This window comes from Bubalus bubalis, chromosome 6, assembly GCF_019923935.1.
Source record: "Bubalus bubalis isolate 160015118507 breed Murrah chromosome 6, NDDB_SH_1, whole genome shotgun sequence".
Taxonomy (NCBI): domain Eukaryota; kingdom Metazoa; phylum Chordata; class Mammalia; order Artiodactyla; family Bovidae; genus Bubalus; species Bubalus bubalis.
This window is the reverse complement of record NC_059162.1, coordinates 57,062,604-57,079,036: the sequence shown is the minus strand read 5'-3', so window position 1 is coordinate 57,079,036 and position 16,433 is coordinate 57,062,604. Positions and strand designations below refer to the sequence as shown.

Sequence of the window (16,433 nt, the reverse complement as noted above, 5' to 3'; positions counted from 1 at the left end):
GGCAAGAGTACCGGAGCGGGTTGCCATTTCCTTCTCCAGAGGATCTTCCTGACCCAGGGATCGAACCCAGGTCTCCCACATTGCAGGCAGATGCTTTACCCTCTGAGTCACCAGGGAACCCCAGAGGGAAGTGTTTATACAGTCTGTGACCCTAATACTGCCCAGGAGATGCCCCTTGATTGCTGGCTCTGGAGGACAGGGGAGTCTGTGTTCCTGGGCCTGATGGGATTATAACAATTAGAGAGACAGTTGTAGGAAGGCTACCACCCCAGTGCACTGTTCAGACAGCAGACCGACAGATATTTCCAGTCTCTGAAAGGAGACTATCTGCTAGTCCAGAATCTTTATCCTGAGGGGCAGGCTTCTGGCTTGACACGTATCTAGTGACCTAAGAAAGTGCTCTCAGGGATTACAAACTGCTGGATAGAATCTTTGCATAATCCCTCTTGCCTTACTCCAAATAACCACTATCTCCCAGAATGGAATGTCTACCTTTGTCAGGCACCCCAATTTTTGCAGCTTCTACACAGGACACCTCTATGTAGCCTGGCTCTGGTGGCCAGTGAGGCATATGCTTGCAAGTCCCATAAGTACTGTAATCAAAAAAAAAAAGAGTTCTGAAAAAGAGTTCTGAAACAGATACCACCGCCCAGAGCACAGGAAGAGACAACAGACACAGAAGCTTAATCTCTCTGTGAAAGAGGCCTACTAGTGAATCATCACAATGAAGCCTTAGAAGCAGGCTTCCTCTAGTTAAACACACATGACTGCAATCCCTTCCACAGACCTCAGAGGGCAAGTGCTATCTTTGCACTCTGCTGTATGCCAGACTGCTAGTATCTCCTGAAGGGGAACTCTCACACATATCTGCTCCCTGGTTTCTATGTCTAGTATCCTAGTTTTTAAGGTTGCTGTCCAGGTGACATCCCTTGCCTGCTTGCCTCTTGCGGTCAGCAGGCTTGTATTCCTAGGTCCCATAGGACTGTGACAATCAGAGACACAGTTCCTGATAGGCTACCACCCTCAAGGCACTACACAGACAACAGGCTGAAAGATATCCCCAGTCTTTGTGAAAGAGTTCTATCTTCTTATCATGGTGCTTTGGCCAGATGGGCAAGCTTCAGGTCTGGCACACACCTCAGGGGCTATGGAGCTGCTCTCAGAGAACACAGGCAGAGGATGCCATCTTTATGTTCTGCCTCTGACTCACTGTGTCTCACCAGTATCTCTTTAAAAAGAGCTTATACACTTGTATAGAGCCCTGATTTTTATGACTGCCATCCAGGGGAAACCTCCAGATTGCCTAGTTCTAGTGACCAGTGGGGCTTATGCTTGTGGTCCCACAGGACTGGATATATTTGCATACTTCAAAAGCTGCTGTCTATGAGAGTCTGCCTTCCAATCAGCCTGAATCTACATGCTGACCACAATCCGCCCCTTTGGGACACTGATAAGTGTTGGCATACCCTCTTCTACTAAGAACTATTAAAAATAGGGTCCTTGGATAATCACAAAGGTTTGAGAGAAAATCAAGACCTACAGCAGAGTTGAATGACCAAGTTCATCTCCTACACAAAGCCACTATTTCTAGAAAGGGCGAGGTGGTTGTTTCAGCTAATGCATAGAAGTCAATAAAGAGATTTAATAAAGAAACAGAGGAATGAGTTCCACACCACACAACAAAATAAAACCTCAGAAGAAAATTTTAATGAAACAGAGATAAGTAACTTACCTGATAAAGCATTCAAATAATGGTCATAAACATGCTTACCAAATTTTAGAGAAGAATGGATGAACACAGTGAGAACTTCAAAAAATATTAGAAAATTGACAGCAGAACTGACAGCATTGAAGAATACAATAACTGACCTGAAAAATAAACTAGAATGGTTAAGCAGCAGACTAGATGAAGCAGAAGGAAAGATAAACTTGTGTCAACGTGAATACAAGTCACTCAATCAGAAGAATTCACCCCCATCAGAGCATGAAAAAGAAAAAAGAATGAACAAAAAAGGTGAAGAAAACTTAAAGAGACTTATGGGATAACATCAAGCAGATTAACACTCACACTATATGGGTCCCAAAGGAAGGAGAGAGAGAAAAGGGCAGAAAAATTATTTGAAGAAATAATGACTAAAAACTTTCCTAACCTGGAGAAGGAACCAGATATCCAGACCTAGGAAACTCAGAGAGTTCCAAATATGATGAACCCAAAGAGACCCACACCAAGGCACATTATTATTGAAATGTCAAAAGTTAAAGACAATGAGAGAATCTTAAAAGCAGAAAGAAAAAACTAAGTTGTTATATACAAGGTAACCCCCATAAGACTTTGAGCCGATTTCAGTACTAAATTTGCAGGCCAAAGGAAGTGGCACAGTATATTCAAAGCATGGAAAGAAAAAACTAACAACCAAGAATACTCTATTCAGAAAATGTATTATTCAAAATTAAAAAAGAGATAAAGAATTTTTCAGACAAGTAAAAGCTAAAGAATTTCTTCATCAATAAATCAAATTCACATGAAATGTTAAAGGGACATTTTTAAGCTGGGGAAAAAAGGGTACTAACTAGTAACATGAAAACGTGAAAGAATAAATCTCAGTAGAAGAGTAAATACATAGTAAAGGTACTGTATTAACAACGTATAAAGCCATTAAAAAGGTTTAAAGACAGAAGTAGTAAAAATAACTATAACTAAAATAATTAGTTATGAGAGGCACAAGATAAAAAGATGGCAATTTCACATTAAAAACATAAAATGGGGAGAGAGAAGGGTAAAAATGCAGAACATTAGAATGCAATCAAGTTTAAATTACTTAAGAAAAATGGCTATAAGGTGTTATATGTAAGCCTCCTGATAACTACAAAACAAAATCATATAATAGATACACAAAAGAGATAGAGAAATAAATATCACTAAAGAAACTCATCACACCACAAAAGAAGAGAGCAAGAGAATAATAAAGGCACAGAGAAGAACTACAAAATAGCTAGAAAACAATTAACTAAATGCAATAAGGACATACCTATTAATAATTTTTTTAAATGTAAATTACTTAATTCTCCAATCAAAAGACATAGAGTGGATAAATGGGTTAAAAAAAATAAAGACCCATGTTATGCTGCTTGCAAGAGACTCACTTCAGATGTTAGGACACACAGACTGAAAGTGAAAACGTGAAAAAAGATATGCCATGAAAATGAAAACCAATGAAACCTTCGGTAGTATACTCATAACAAACAAAACAGACTTTAAAACAAAGACTATAATAAGAGGCAAGGTAGGGCATTACATAATGATAAACAAGTCAATCCAAAAATAAGATATAATATTTGTAAATATTTATGTATCCAACATAGGAGCACCTAAATGTAAATTAATAGCCCTAAAGGGCTTCCCTGATAGCTCAGTTGGTAAAGAATCTGCCTGCAATGCAGGAGACCTGGTTCAATTCCTGGGTCGGGAAGATCCACTAGAGAAGGGATAGGGTACCCACCCCAGTATTCTTAGGCTTCCCTTTTGGCTCAGCTGGTAAAGAATCTGCCCACAATGCAAGAGACCTGGGTTGGATCCCTGGGTTGGGAAGATCCTCTGGAGAAGGGAAAGGCTACCCACTCCAGTATTCTGGCCTGGAGAATTCCATGGACTATATAGTCCATGGGGTCACAAAGAGCTGGACACAACTGAGTGACTTTCACTTGAAAGGGAGAAATAGTCAGCAATACAATGGTGAAAGTGAAAGTGAAGTCGCTCAGTTGTGTCCGACTCTTTGTGACCCATGGACTGTAGCCCACCAAGCTCCTCCGTCCAATGGGATTCTCCAGGCAAGAATACTGGAGTGGGTTGCCATTTCCTTTTCCAGGGGATCTTCCCGACCCAGGGATCAAACCCAGGTCTCCAACATTGCAGGCAGACACTTTAACCTCTGCGCCACCAGGGAAGCCCTTAAATACAAGAATACAGTCTCTCAGAAACGTCCTATAGAGACACAGAACTTCAGATCCAAGTACTAACATCAAATACAATGGTAGAGAACTTTAATATAATATTCCATTTACATCATTGGACAGATCATCCAGACAGAAAAAAATAAAAAATCAGCCCTTCAGTTCAGTTCAGTTGCTCAGTCGTGTCTGACTCTGCGACCCCATGAATTGCAGCACGCCAGGCCTCCCTGTCTATCACCAACTACCAGAGTTCACTCAAACTCGTGTCCATCGAGTCAGTGATGCCATCCAGCCATCTCATCCTCTGTTGTCCCCTTCTCCTCCTGCCCCCAATCCCTCCCAGCATCAGAGTCTTTTCCGATGAGTCAACTCTTCACATGAGGTGGCCAAAGTATTGGAGTTTCAGCTTTAGCATGAGTCTTTCCAAAGAACACCCAGGACTGATCTCCTTTAGAATGGACTAGTTGGATCTCCTTGCAGTCCAAAGGACTCTCAAGAGTCTTCTCAAACACCACAGTTCAAAAGCATCAATTCTTCGGCACTCAGCTTTCTTCACAGTCCAACTCTCACATCCATACATGACCACAGGAAAAACCATAGCCTTGACTAGACGGACCTTTGTTGGCACAGTAATGTCTCTGCTTGTGACTATGCTGTCTAGGTTGGTCATAACTTTCCTTTCAAGGAGTTAAGAGTCTTTTAATTTCATGGCTGCAATCACCATCTGCAGTTATTTTGGAGCCCCCCAAAATAAAGTCTGACACTGTTTCCACTGTTTCCCCATCTATTTCCCATGAAGTGATGGGACCAGATGCCATGATCTTCGTTTTCTGAATGTTGAGCTTTAAGCCAACTTTTTCACTCTCCTCTTTTACTTTCATCAAGAGGCTTTTGAGTTCCTCCTCACTTTCTGCCATAAGGGTGCTGTCATTTGAATATCTGAGGTTATTGATATTTCTCCCGGCAATCTTGATTCCAGCTTGTGCTTCTTCCAGCCCAGAGTTTCTCATGATGTACTCTGCATAGAAGTTAAATAAGCAGGGTGACAATATACAGCCTTGATGTACTACTTTTCCTATTGGAACCAGTCTGTTGTTCCAGGTCCAGTTCTAACTGTTGCTTCCTGACCTGCATATAGATTTCTCAAGAGCCAGGTCTGGTGGTCTGGTATTCCCATCTCTTTCAGAATTTTCCACAGTTTATCGTGATCCACACAGTCAAAGGCTTTGGCATAGTCAAGAAAGCAGAAATGAATGTTTTTCTTGAACTCTCTTGCTTTTTCCATGATCCAGCGGATGTTGGCAATTTGATCTCTGGTTCCTCTGCCTTTTCTAAAACCAGCTTGAACATCTGGAAGTTCACAGTTCATGTACTGCTGAAGCCTGGCTTGGAGAATTTTGAGCATTACTTTACTAGCGTGTGAGATGAGTACAATTGTGCAGTAGTTTGAGCATTCTTTGGCATTGCCTTTCTTTGGGATTGGAATGAAAACTGACCTTTTCCAGTCCTGTGGCCACTGCTGAGTTTTCCCAATTTGCTGGCATATTGAGTGCAGCACTTTCACAGCATCATCTTTCAGGATTTGAAAGAGCTCAACTGGAATTCCATCACCTCCACTAGCTTTGTTCGTAGTAATGCTTTCTAAGGCCCACTTGACTTCACATTCCAGGATGTCTGGCTCTAGTTGAGTGATCACACCATTGTGATTATGTGGATCGTGAAGATCTTTTTTGTACAGTTCTTCTGTATATTCTTGCCACCTCTTCTTAATATCTTCTGCTTCTGTTAGGTCCACACCATTTCTGTCCTTTATTGAGCCCATCTTTGCATGAAATGTTCCCTTGGTATCTCTAATTTTCTTGAAGAGATCTCTAGTCTTTCACATTCTGTTGTTTTCCTCTATTTCTTTGCATTGATCGCTGAGGAAGGCTTTCTTATCTCTTCTGGCTATTCTTTGGAACTCTGCATTCAGATGCTTATATCTTTCCTTTTCTTCTTTGCTTTTCGCCTCTCTTCTTTTAACAGGTATTTATAAGGCCTCCTCAGACAGCCATTTTGCTTTTTTGCATTTCTTTTCCATGGGAATGGTTTTGATCCCTGTCTCCTGTACAATGTCACGAACCTCAGTCCATAGTTCATCAGGCACTCTCTCTATCAGATGTAGTCCCTTAAATCTATTTCTCACTTCCACTGTATAATCATAAGGGATTTGATTTAGGTCATACCTGAATGGTCTAGTGATGAAGGACACTACCTAATGCAATTTATCCAAGGATGCAAGTATAGTTCAACATCCACAAATCAATCAATGTGATATACCACATTAACAAAATAAAAAATAAAATATGATCATCTCATTAGATGCACAGAAAGCATTTGACAATATCCAATACCCATTTATGATTTAGAAAACAAAGTGGGTTAAAGAGAATATAACGTAACACAAACAAAAGTCATATATAAGAAGCCCATAGCTAACTTCATACTCAATAATGAACAGCTGGAAGCATTTCCTCTAAGATCAGGAAAAAAATAAGAATGCCCACTCTTTCCAGTTTATTCAACATAATATTAGAAGTCCTGGCCAGAGAAATTTGGCAACAAATAGAAATAAAAGGTATCCAAGTTAGAAAGGAGGAAGGAAATTATCACTATTTGCACATCACATGATATAATATGATGTGATATGATACATAAAAAAGCCTAAAGACTCCACCAAAAAAACTGTTAGAACTAAAAAAAAAGTAAAATCAGAAAAGTTGCAGAGTACAAAATCACTATACAATAATCTGTTTTTATGCAGTAATAACAAACTAGCAGAAAGAGAAATGAAGAAAGCATTGAAAATAATAAAATTCCTAGGAACAAATTTAACCAAGGAGGTGGAAGACATGTATATTTAAAACTACAAGACATTAGTGAAAAAAATTGAAGGTACAAATAAATAAAAAGATATGTCATGCTCAAGAATTGGATGAATCAATATTATTAAAACGTCCATACTACCCAAAACAAGATTTAACATAAAACAGATTTAACATAATCCCTATCAAAATTCCAATCACTAGAGAAGTTCCTTCAGCACTTGTTAAATAGCTGCTTTGGTGGTGCTAAATTCTCTTAATTTTTGCATATCTGTAAAACTTTTGATCTCCTGGACAAATCTGAATGAGATCCTTGCTAGGTTGAGTAATCTTGGTTTTTTGTTTTTCACTTTCTTCACTTTAAGTCTATCCTGCCATTCCCTTCCAGCCTGCAGAGTTTCTGCTGAAAGATCAGCTGTTAACCTTATGGGGGTTCCCTTGTACGTTATTTATTGTTTTCCCCTTGTTGCTTTTAGTAATTTTTCTTTGTGTTTAATTTTTGTTAGTTTGATTACTATGTCTCTTGGTGTATTTTTTAATGTATGGTATTGGTAGACACTTAAATCAGTAAAACAGAACACAGCACCCAGAAATAAATATAGATATATATGGTCAAATAATTCATGACAAAGGAAGCAAAAATATACAATGAAGAAAAGACAGTCTCTTTTAATAAATGGTGTTTTGAAAACTGGACAGTAACATGCAAAAGAATGAAACTGGACCATTATCTTAAACTACATACAAACTTTACTCAAATGGATTAAAGACTTGAACCTAAGACCTGAAATCATAAAACTCCTGCAAGAAAACATTCATGGTAAGTTCCTTGACATAGGTCATAGAGATTTTTTTGAATCTGTCACCAAAAGCAAAAGCAACTAAAGCAAAAATAAACAAATGGGACTACACAAAATAATCTTTTGCACAGCAAAGGAAATCACCAAAGAAATGCAAATCAACCTACTGGACAGGAGGAAATATTTGCAAGTGATATATCTGATAAGTAGTTAATATCTAAAATATATAAAAGAATTCAAACTATGAATAGCAAAAAAAAAAATCCAATTTTTTAAATAAGCTGAAGATATGAATAGACATTTTTTCCCTGAAAAGATGCTCAACATCACTAATCATCAAGGAAATTCAAATCAAAATCACAGTGAAATATTACCTCATACCTTCAAAATGGCTATTATTTAAAAAGACAACAAATAGCAGGTATTGGTGAGAATGTGGAGAAAAGGAAACCCTCATGTACTGTTTATGGGAATGTAAATGATGCAGCATTATGGAAAACAGTAAGGAGATTCTTCAAAACAAATTAAAAATAGAATTGCCATATGATCTAACAATTTCACCTCTAAGTATTTATCCAAAGACAACAAAAACTCTAATTCAAAAAGATATCTGCACCCCATGTTCATTAGAGCACTATTTACCATACCCAAGATACAGAAACAACCTAAGTGTCCATCAATCTTACCATTTGTGACAACGTGGATAGAACTGAGGATATTATGCAAAGTGAAGTGAGACAGAGAAAGACAAAGGTTAGTATATGATCTCACTTATATGTGGAATCTAAACAGAAACAAACAAACAAACCACCTCACAGATACTGAGAACTTATTGGTGGTTATCAGAGAGGGAAGGGAGCAAGAAGAAATAGGTGATAGGAGTCAGAATATATAAGCTTTCTGTTGTAAAATAAACACAACCTGGGAATGTAATATACAGCCTGCTGACTATAGTTACTTAATAATACTGTATTCAATATTTGAAAGCTGCTAAGACAGTAAATCTTTAAAGCTCTCATCCCAAGAAAAAAAAAAGTTTTTAACTATGTAAAGTGACGATATTAAGTTGAATAATTATGGTGACCATTTCACAATGTACACAAATAGTAACTCTTTACATTGTACACTTGAAATTAATATTTGCTGTTGTTGTTTAGTGTGTTTGTATTTGTGCTCAGGCACGTCCAACTCTTTGCGGCCCCATGGACTATAGCCCTCTAGGCTCCTCTGCCCATGGAATTTTCCAGTCAAGAATACTAGAGTGGGGTGCATTTCCTACTCCAGAGGATCTCCCCGACCCAGAGATCTAACATTAGTCCCGTGAGTCTCCTATATTGGCAGGTGGATTCTTTACCACTAGCACCACCTGGGAAGTCCAAAATAATGTTAAATGTCAATTATACCTCAATTTTAAAAGAGAGGATAAAGACAAGAAATAGTTCAGAGGGAAAATACTGCCAGCACTCAATCAATCAGATGTGGGAAATAAGAGGAAATAAAAGGGATCAGATTTCTAGCTTAGGTGACTCGATGTGTATAATTCAACTAAAGTTAAAGGAAACTCAAGAAGAAAAGTAATTTTAAAAAAAAGTAAACTGCAACAGGCTCAGTACTGGAAATACTGAATCTGTAGTTGGAAATTTAGATTGGGGAGAGGAGTCACAAAAGAACTGTATACATCTTGATTTGATTACTTTATTCATTTCAGGAAGTATTTGAGAATCCACTATGCTTCCAGGAATGGAGACCATAAAAATATAAAACTGATCAAAAAATGGTTGCTGCTCAGAAGAAGAGAAATGAAATCTATCTGTAGGCAGAAGGTACAAACTGCTGGACCAAGTTCTCAAAGGATGATATGTACATTCTCAACTTTGGCCACACATTTAGAATCACCTGGGAAACTTCCGATCATCCCAATGCCCAGTCCACACTCTGGGGTTGTGATCTGGGAATCAGTGGCCGCTTAAAACTCTCCAGGTGACATCAATATGTAGTCAAGAGAAAGAGAGGATATCCACTCAGAAGAGGACACCTAGGATACTTCCTTTGAAATATTTGGCAGTATTTGCGGGAGGAGTGTGAAGAAGGATAAGAGGTAGAAATAAGAGAATTTTGTTGAAGGAGCTCCCTCCATATAGCTTCATGATATACAGTTTCTTTGTCAAAGAGAAAAAGTATCAAAGGCCAAAAATAAGAGTATATGAGAATAAGGCAGGCATTTTAGGAGACTGGCAAAGTTTTGCAGTAGGCTCTGCAGAGTATGTGAAAAAGTTACTTAGAAAGAAGTAGAAGCTTTAGAAAGTTATAAAAGTTCAATGGAAGTAAGAAGTCATGCATTGATATTAGCATCCATCTACAAGGTAAATGGCAACCCACTCCAGTATTCTTGCCTGGAGAATCCCATGGACGGAGGAGCCTGGTGGGCTACAGTTCATGAGGTCGCAAAGAGTCAGACACGACTGAGCGACTTCGCTTTCACTTTCACTTTCACAAGGTTGTATAATTCTCCCTAATGATGCTTGGCATTCTGTGAGCATGTACAGAGAAAACATTCATCCAGGACTGTTGATTGATAGGTTAGAAAGATAAAGGGAACTGAGAAGGCTGGTGAAAGTTAAAAATAGGACAATTAAGAATTAAGCATGTGATTGTAGGACTTGATGATGACGATTACATCCTTAAATGAGTAAAGTCAGAGATCAAAGGAGGAAAGGAGGGGGAGTTTTGGTCAAAACAAGATTTCCAAATGCAGGACTTCAAAATAATAGAGTACAGGGCATATGGCAATAGATACCTAATCAGTCTTGCTACTTGTCTTAGCCTCCTCTCCAACCCACTATCTACACCGCCTAAAACCTGGTATTTCTAAGTTGAAAGTCTGATCATCTCTCCGCACCCACATGCCTCAATCCACCAGATGAACTCAATCAAAAGCCAGTTCAAGAAGTCTTATCACCTCTCCTATCCTGATAAGTTAATACCCACTTCCTCTACACTTTCTCCCTTTGCTCAATCTTAAACAATCTTTTTATAGTTTTCCTTCACACACTGTTTTACAAGTCTGGTTCCCCCACTAGATTCTGAGTTCCATGAAAGCTCCAATCAAGTATTATCATCTTTTAAGCCATATTTCAACAATCTTGCTGATAAATTCAACAAGTAGAGGTATAGATTCTGGCATTTCTTGTTTGCTTATGCTTGTATCAACACTTTTAATGATGATGTATTTGAGGAAACTCTTCAGGCTACTTGTCCACTACTGTGAAGTTTTATTTAAATAGATAACCTGCAAAGACATGGAACCAGTCACATGTATTATGTGACCATATTAGTAAACAAAGTACTAATTACAACTCCTTCAAGTTGTGGAATTCCCACTCTTCCCATAAGATATTTCATTTACAGTTTGTGACTTGTGTCTATCTGATAAATGCAAGGTGGGAACACCAGTGTCAACCATATTTTTTAAAAAGTAATGAAACAAAATTTTCTGTTTATTAGATAAAAATATATGCAAACCAAACTTCTAATGTATATTTTTGCATACCAGTGGATCATCTTGCATTCCCCATGAAGTTTGGATATCATTGGTCTAAATATAAGGTAATGAACAATCTGCCAGCCACTACAAAAAAAAAATTAAAATATGTATCATACTACCTAAAATGTCATTTTTATAAACATTTTTTTCATTTTTAAGCTGAAAATTTTGAGGAGAATTTCAGATATTCAGCACTTTGTATTAACTTTAAAACATTACTTTCCTAATACCTTGAACTATTGGAGTAAGAAGTTACTATGGGGGACAGAAAAAGAAAGCGTTAAAAAGTGATCTAAAACCCTTACAGAAAAACCAAGCCTCCAAATTAAAATTCAAGTTACTAGGTGCAGCTGGAAGTGAACATTTAAAAGCACTCGGACTCCACTTGGCATTTCAACATACTTCTAACTACTTATTCAATTTCTGTCTCATGGGATTAGTTATGAGCTCCCACGAGAGCAAGGGCTATATGCCTTGTTGTCTGCTATATTCCCAGTCATACGAACAATGCCATGTGTACACAGTAGACGTTCAAAAAATATTTACTAAATGAATGAATGAAATGGTACAACTGAAGTTTCAATTAAGAAACTAATCCACAAAAACAATAACAAAAAATAAGTGCTAAACCTTGAGCGTTCAGGTATTCTTACAGCAAATCCTTCAGAAGTGTCAGCAAAACCGAATGAGAAAGTCCAGGAGATAGCAGAGAAACCATGAAACAATAAGGTCTTGGAAAGGGGTGTGTTTGTTATCGGGAAGGGGCTGAGCACAGTCACTGCAGAAGTTTGAGAAAAAGCTGTTTGATTTATCCGGAAGATAATGGGCAACTTCAGGAATTCTGTTAAGGAATAGTTACAGAGTGGAAACCAACTACATGGAATCAGGTAGGAAATTCTAAGATGGTAAGGAAATAGAAACAACACACTAGTCTTATGAATTCACCAGTGAAACTAGAGAAACAGTATTATAGAGGGCTCAACAGGAACAAATGAAGGTTTTTTTTTTTCAAGTCAGCATATTTACAAGTTTGAGGAAGAGGATTCAGAGTTTTTTTCTCTCATGGTGAAGGCGGGCAGTGTTGAGATCACTTTGTAGAAATAGAGAATATGACAAAACATACTTACTGGGAAGACAGACATTCTGCAAAGAGATACAGTGTTTTCCATGTAAAAGTCTAAATTGGACAATAAATAACAAAATTCCTGATTATATACTTCCTTTCCCATATTTCTGGCAAGGTAAGTTGAGAAGAAAGAGAGATGGAGTAGATTCATTCTTTTGTAGTTACCTTAGAAAGAAGTGTCTGTTTCTGTTATCACCACAAAGAATACAACTATTTGTATGCTATCTACTCTTCCTTGTAATACTTCGGAACGAATCTGTGTGCCTTTAACATAGCCACTACTGCTGTGACTGCTGTTTCAGTAAAACATGAATGTGAACTCATTTCATTGCCTACTGGGCCTGCATTTTTCCAGCTCTAATGTAACACAAGGACACTGCGACACACACAAAAAAATAGCCTTTTCTTCGAAATACTAACGTCTCTGCCTCCGTTCTTGCATCTGTTTCAATCAGTTCAAGCATAGGCTGTATCCTTAAAGCTGCTTTAGAAGATACTTGGAATTGGAGGGTTTTGAACAGATTTCACATCATATTCCCATTAGTTATTAAAATTCACATCATATTCTCATTAGTTATTAACATTCTCCTCGCTAAATCGTTAAGCAGTATTCTATCTCACTCACCATCTTTATACTTCTCTGCGTCCTCCATCCTGCACTTGGTGTCATGGGCGCCGTATTCTGCACCAAGTAGGCACCTAGTGATTTTGTAGTCCAGCGTGTCCACGGTCATTCAGTCACAAAGCCCTTGTGGAAGCACATAGTAACAGAACTGGCCCCGGGGATGGGAGTTGTCCCTGAAAGTTGTCGAGTAACCGAACTGAGAGCTTCCTGAGGGCAGGGACAATCTTGTTTAGCACGGTGTGTGCAGCACAGGATTCAGTTCTGGTACAAGATGGATAGTCGATAATGCTGAATAAATGAAAAATAGGTTCGGTGGGAACATTTAACTTCAACTCTATTCTGCAAACGTTCGCCGCGTGCCATCCAGGCGTCAGGGAAACAGTAGGGCGCGGGTGCTTGAAGATGACAGGGACCTGTTGGTTCTAATTTCACATACTGTAATTCTATGCTACAGTTTCCATATTTTCACTTAAAACAAAACGGGGAGTTTGGGTTCTCTCTGCTCGCGGTTCCCAGGGGCTTAAGTACAAACACCAGGCGCCACAGCTGCCCGGAGGCGCGCCCCTAGCAACGAACGCGACCCTCCCCCCAGCGGAACTGGCGCTCCGGGCGCGTTCAGCCGCTCAGCCGCGGCGCTCCTGAAGGGGTCGCTGTTCCCGCGATAACCTCTATAAAGGCCCCGCCCCGAGGCCCGCTCTCGCTTTCTCGGTTGGGGACCCGGCCCTGAGAGGCCAGGACGCTGCTCTGTGTCTCGCAAGCCCACCGCGAAGCCCGCCGACGTTAGCGGCATCTCTTCAGGCGGCACAGGCCCTGGGTCTCTGCCGCTGCCTCCTGGACGCACGGCCGGCTTCGAGGCGGTTGTTCTCTCCCCTCGCCCCACCCTCTCTCCCCCTTGACGGAAACGACAGCTGCGGCGGCGGGGCTGGCGCCGCCTCCCTCCACCTACCACGTCTGCCCCCGCCACTCTTGCCCGGCGCCCCAGCCCGGCCGCGGCGCCTCCATCTCCCCGCTAGGTCAGCCGGCTGCTCCGTCCGGCTGACGCCCAGGATGAACATCATGGACTTCAACGTGAAGAAGCTGGCGGCCGACGCGGGCACCTTCCTCAGTCGTGCAGTGCAGGTACCGCGGCGGGAAGAAGGGGTGGCGACGCCCAGGAGGGACAGGGAGGGGTCGCCCGAGACAGCCGCGCCCTCTGCACCCGGCTTCGCCGACCGCCCGACTGGCCTGTCGCGGCCCGAGGCCCGGGTGATGGGCGCGGCCTTGTGCCCCTCTGGGCCTGGCGGCCGTTTTCCTCACGCTTCTTGCCCAACCGCCGCTGCCGGGGAAGCGAGGCGGAGTGGGAACAGGGCCCGGAGCTTCCTCCCTTCTCTGGAGGACACCTTGAGTTCGGCTTCGGGCCGAGGCACAGCACCGCCGGCCTTTCTGACCCCACGGCGCCGCTGCTCGTGTGCCCTCCCTCCCCGGGCGGGCGGAGGCTTGGCGAGTCAGCGGGGTAGTAGAGACCATTCTTGCACCACCCCCACCTTTTCATTTCGTCTCCCTCTCTCCTCGCCAAGCCCAAGAAGGAAGTTTCCTTTTCCTGCCCCTCAACCCAGGGAGCTGCCAACGCAGTTCCCTGCCGTCCTCTCACCCTGAGAGGAAGGTTCCCGGTCTTGGCTGTCCGTGGCAGAAATGGAGATCGCCACTTGGCGTCCAGACTTTGCCAGAGCCACAGAGCTTGGGGGGTTTCCCACTCACTTTCGAAATGGGAAGCGCTGACCGTAGGGCAGGGAGCGAGAAGATTCATGTTGTGCTTATAGTCACAGGGACATTTTTCAAGTAACACTTTAAGGGGGAAAGTTGACTGTCTCATCGTATTCAGAAATAAAGGAAGTGTCGGTTCTAGGGAACTTGGACAGTTTTCTACAGTCATCACCCACATTATGCCAACTAAGTTAAATCTACAAACAGATGTAAATTTCACCACAACACGGGTTATAAACAGTCTGGTGTTTTAAGTTAATGACAGTCACAGTAGCAACAAGATTCTCTTTTGTAAAGAAAAAACAAAAATAGTTTTCTTATGTAACATGCCAAGTTGAAATGTAAATCATGTGTATTGCATTATTACTTTCCTTGTCCCCTTTACTACAGTTTTATTGACATAGTTAATCTTACATTGCACCGTTTTTGGCAAAGAATGGTAGAACTAGAGCAGGGTAATGGCTGCCTATATTGTGAGCTTTTGATGGTGTTTTAGTGCTGATTCCCTGTGATTCTAGGTGCTGAATGCAGATTTGGCACTGCTTAATCCCACTCTTTTCAATACAGCTAGAGGACTTTCCTGGCAGTCCACTGGCTAAGACTACATGCTTCCATTGCAGGGTGCACAGGTTAGATCCCTGGTCAGGGAACTAAGATCCCACATGCCCCAGCAGCCATACATACATACATACATATTTTTTTAGATATGTTTTCAGGTACATAATCCGAACTTCTTAAATAGGACATATATATTACAAATTGATTTAAATAATTGATAGACTCGATTTTTAAAATCTGGCAAAGCTCTCAAGATGTCCTTTCCAAATGAGTTTCAGTTACTTGTTTCAAATTTTCTAGGAAGAAGTTTTAAAATTCTAATCTGATAGTTATCAAATAATTTTCAGTCTTAAATACTTAAGTGCTTACTGCATGCCTGTGTGTCACTACCATTTTGGACACTAGTGTTTCATAATCAACATAATGTCTGCGCTCCTGGAGCTTACCGCCTAACAGGAAAAAACAAACTAGTAAATACATCAGGTGGTGATGTAGAAAAAGGCCAAAAGGTATAGGTTAAGGGCAGGGGTAGTGGTTGTTGCCGGGATGGTAAGGGCAAGCCTTTCTAATAGGTTCAAATGCAAAAAGACCTCAAGAAAGTGACAGATCCCAATTTTTTTGGAGTAAAAATATTTCAGGCAGAGGTAGCAAGTGTAGAATCTGAGGTTGCAGGGATATTAGGGAGACTAGTTAAGGAACTGTGGCCATAGGACAGGCAAAAGGTGATAGAACGTAAATAAGAATGATAGCAGGGGAGGTTAAAAACCTAACCAGTATTGCATATTATATTGACTCTGAAGTATGAGAGAAAGATGAGTCAAGGATGACTCTGAGGTTTTGGCTTGAGCCATTTACTAAGGGAAAAAAATCAGGAGGAGCAGGCTCCTTTGATATGTCTTTTTATGTTAAGTTAAGTCTGTGTCTGTTAGAGGTACATTTTTAAATATTTGTAAACTATCATGTCTGAGAATTGCTTTAAAATGTTTCAGAAGAAGGAAGGGTGGGTAGTTGAAACAACATTGGCAAACGGTTCATACTGGGTTATGGGTTCATGAGATCTTATTATACTATTATACTTCCATGTTTGACATTTTCTGCAATTTTTTAAAATATGTAAGGAAATAAAGATGGTTCCAAGGTGTAATGTGCAATTTGGAGTGCTGTGTGTAGTTTTCAACAAAACACTGCTTTCTCATTTTGGTAGTCAATAACTGAGTTCCTA

At 40.5% G+C, this 16,433-nt stretch overlaps 1 protein-coding gene across 4 annotated transcripts in view; it reads left to right on the top strand.

Moving 5' to 3' along the window:
- The first annotated feature begins 13,624 nt into the window (after positions 1-13,624).
- Positions 13,625-16,433, top strand: part of SH3GLB1 (SH3 domain containing GRB2 like, endophilin B1) — a 43,796-nt gene continuing 40,987 nt past the window's right edge. For all 4 annotated transcript variants that reach the window (XM_006080489.3, XM_006080488.3, XM_006080487.3 and 1 more), the window contains exon 1: positions 13,625-14,029. In XM_006080489.3, coding sequence (XP_006080551.1) covers positions 13,958-14,029 — 72 coding nt within the window. In that variant the 5' untranslated portion in view covers positions 13,625-13,957. The remainder of the gene's footprint in view (positions 14,030-16,433) is intronic.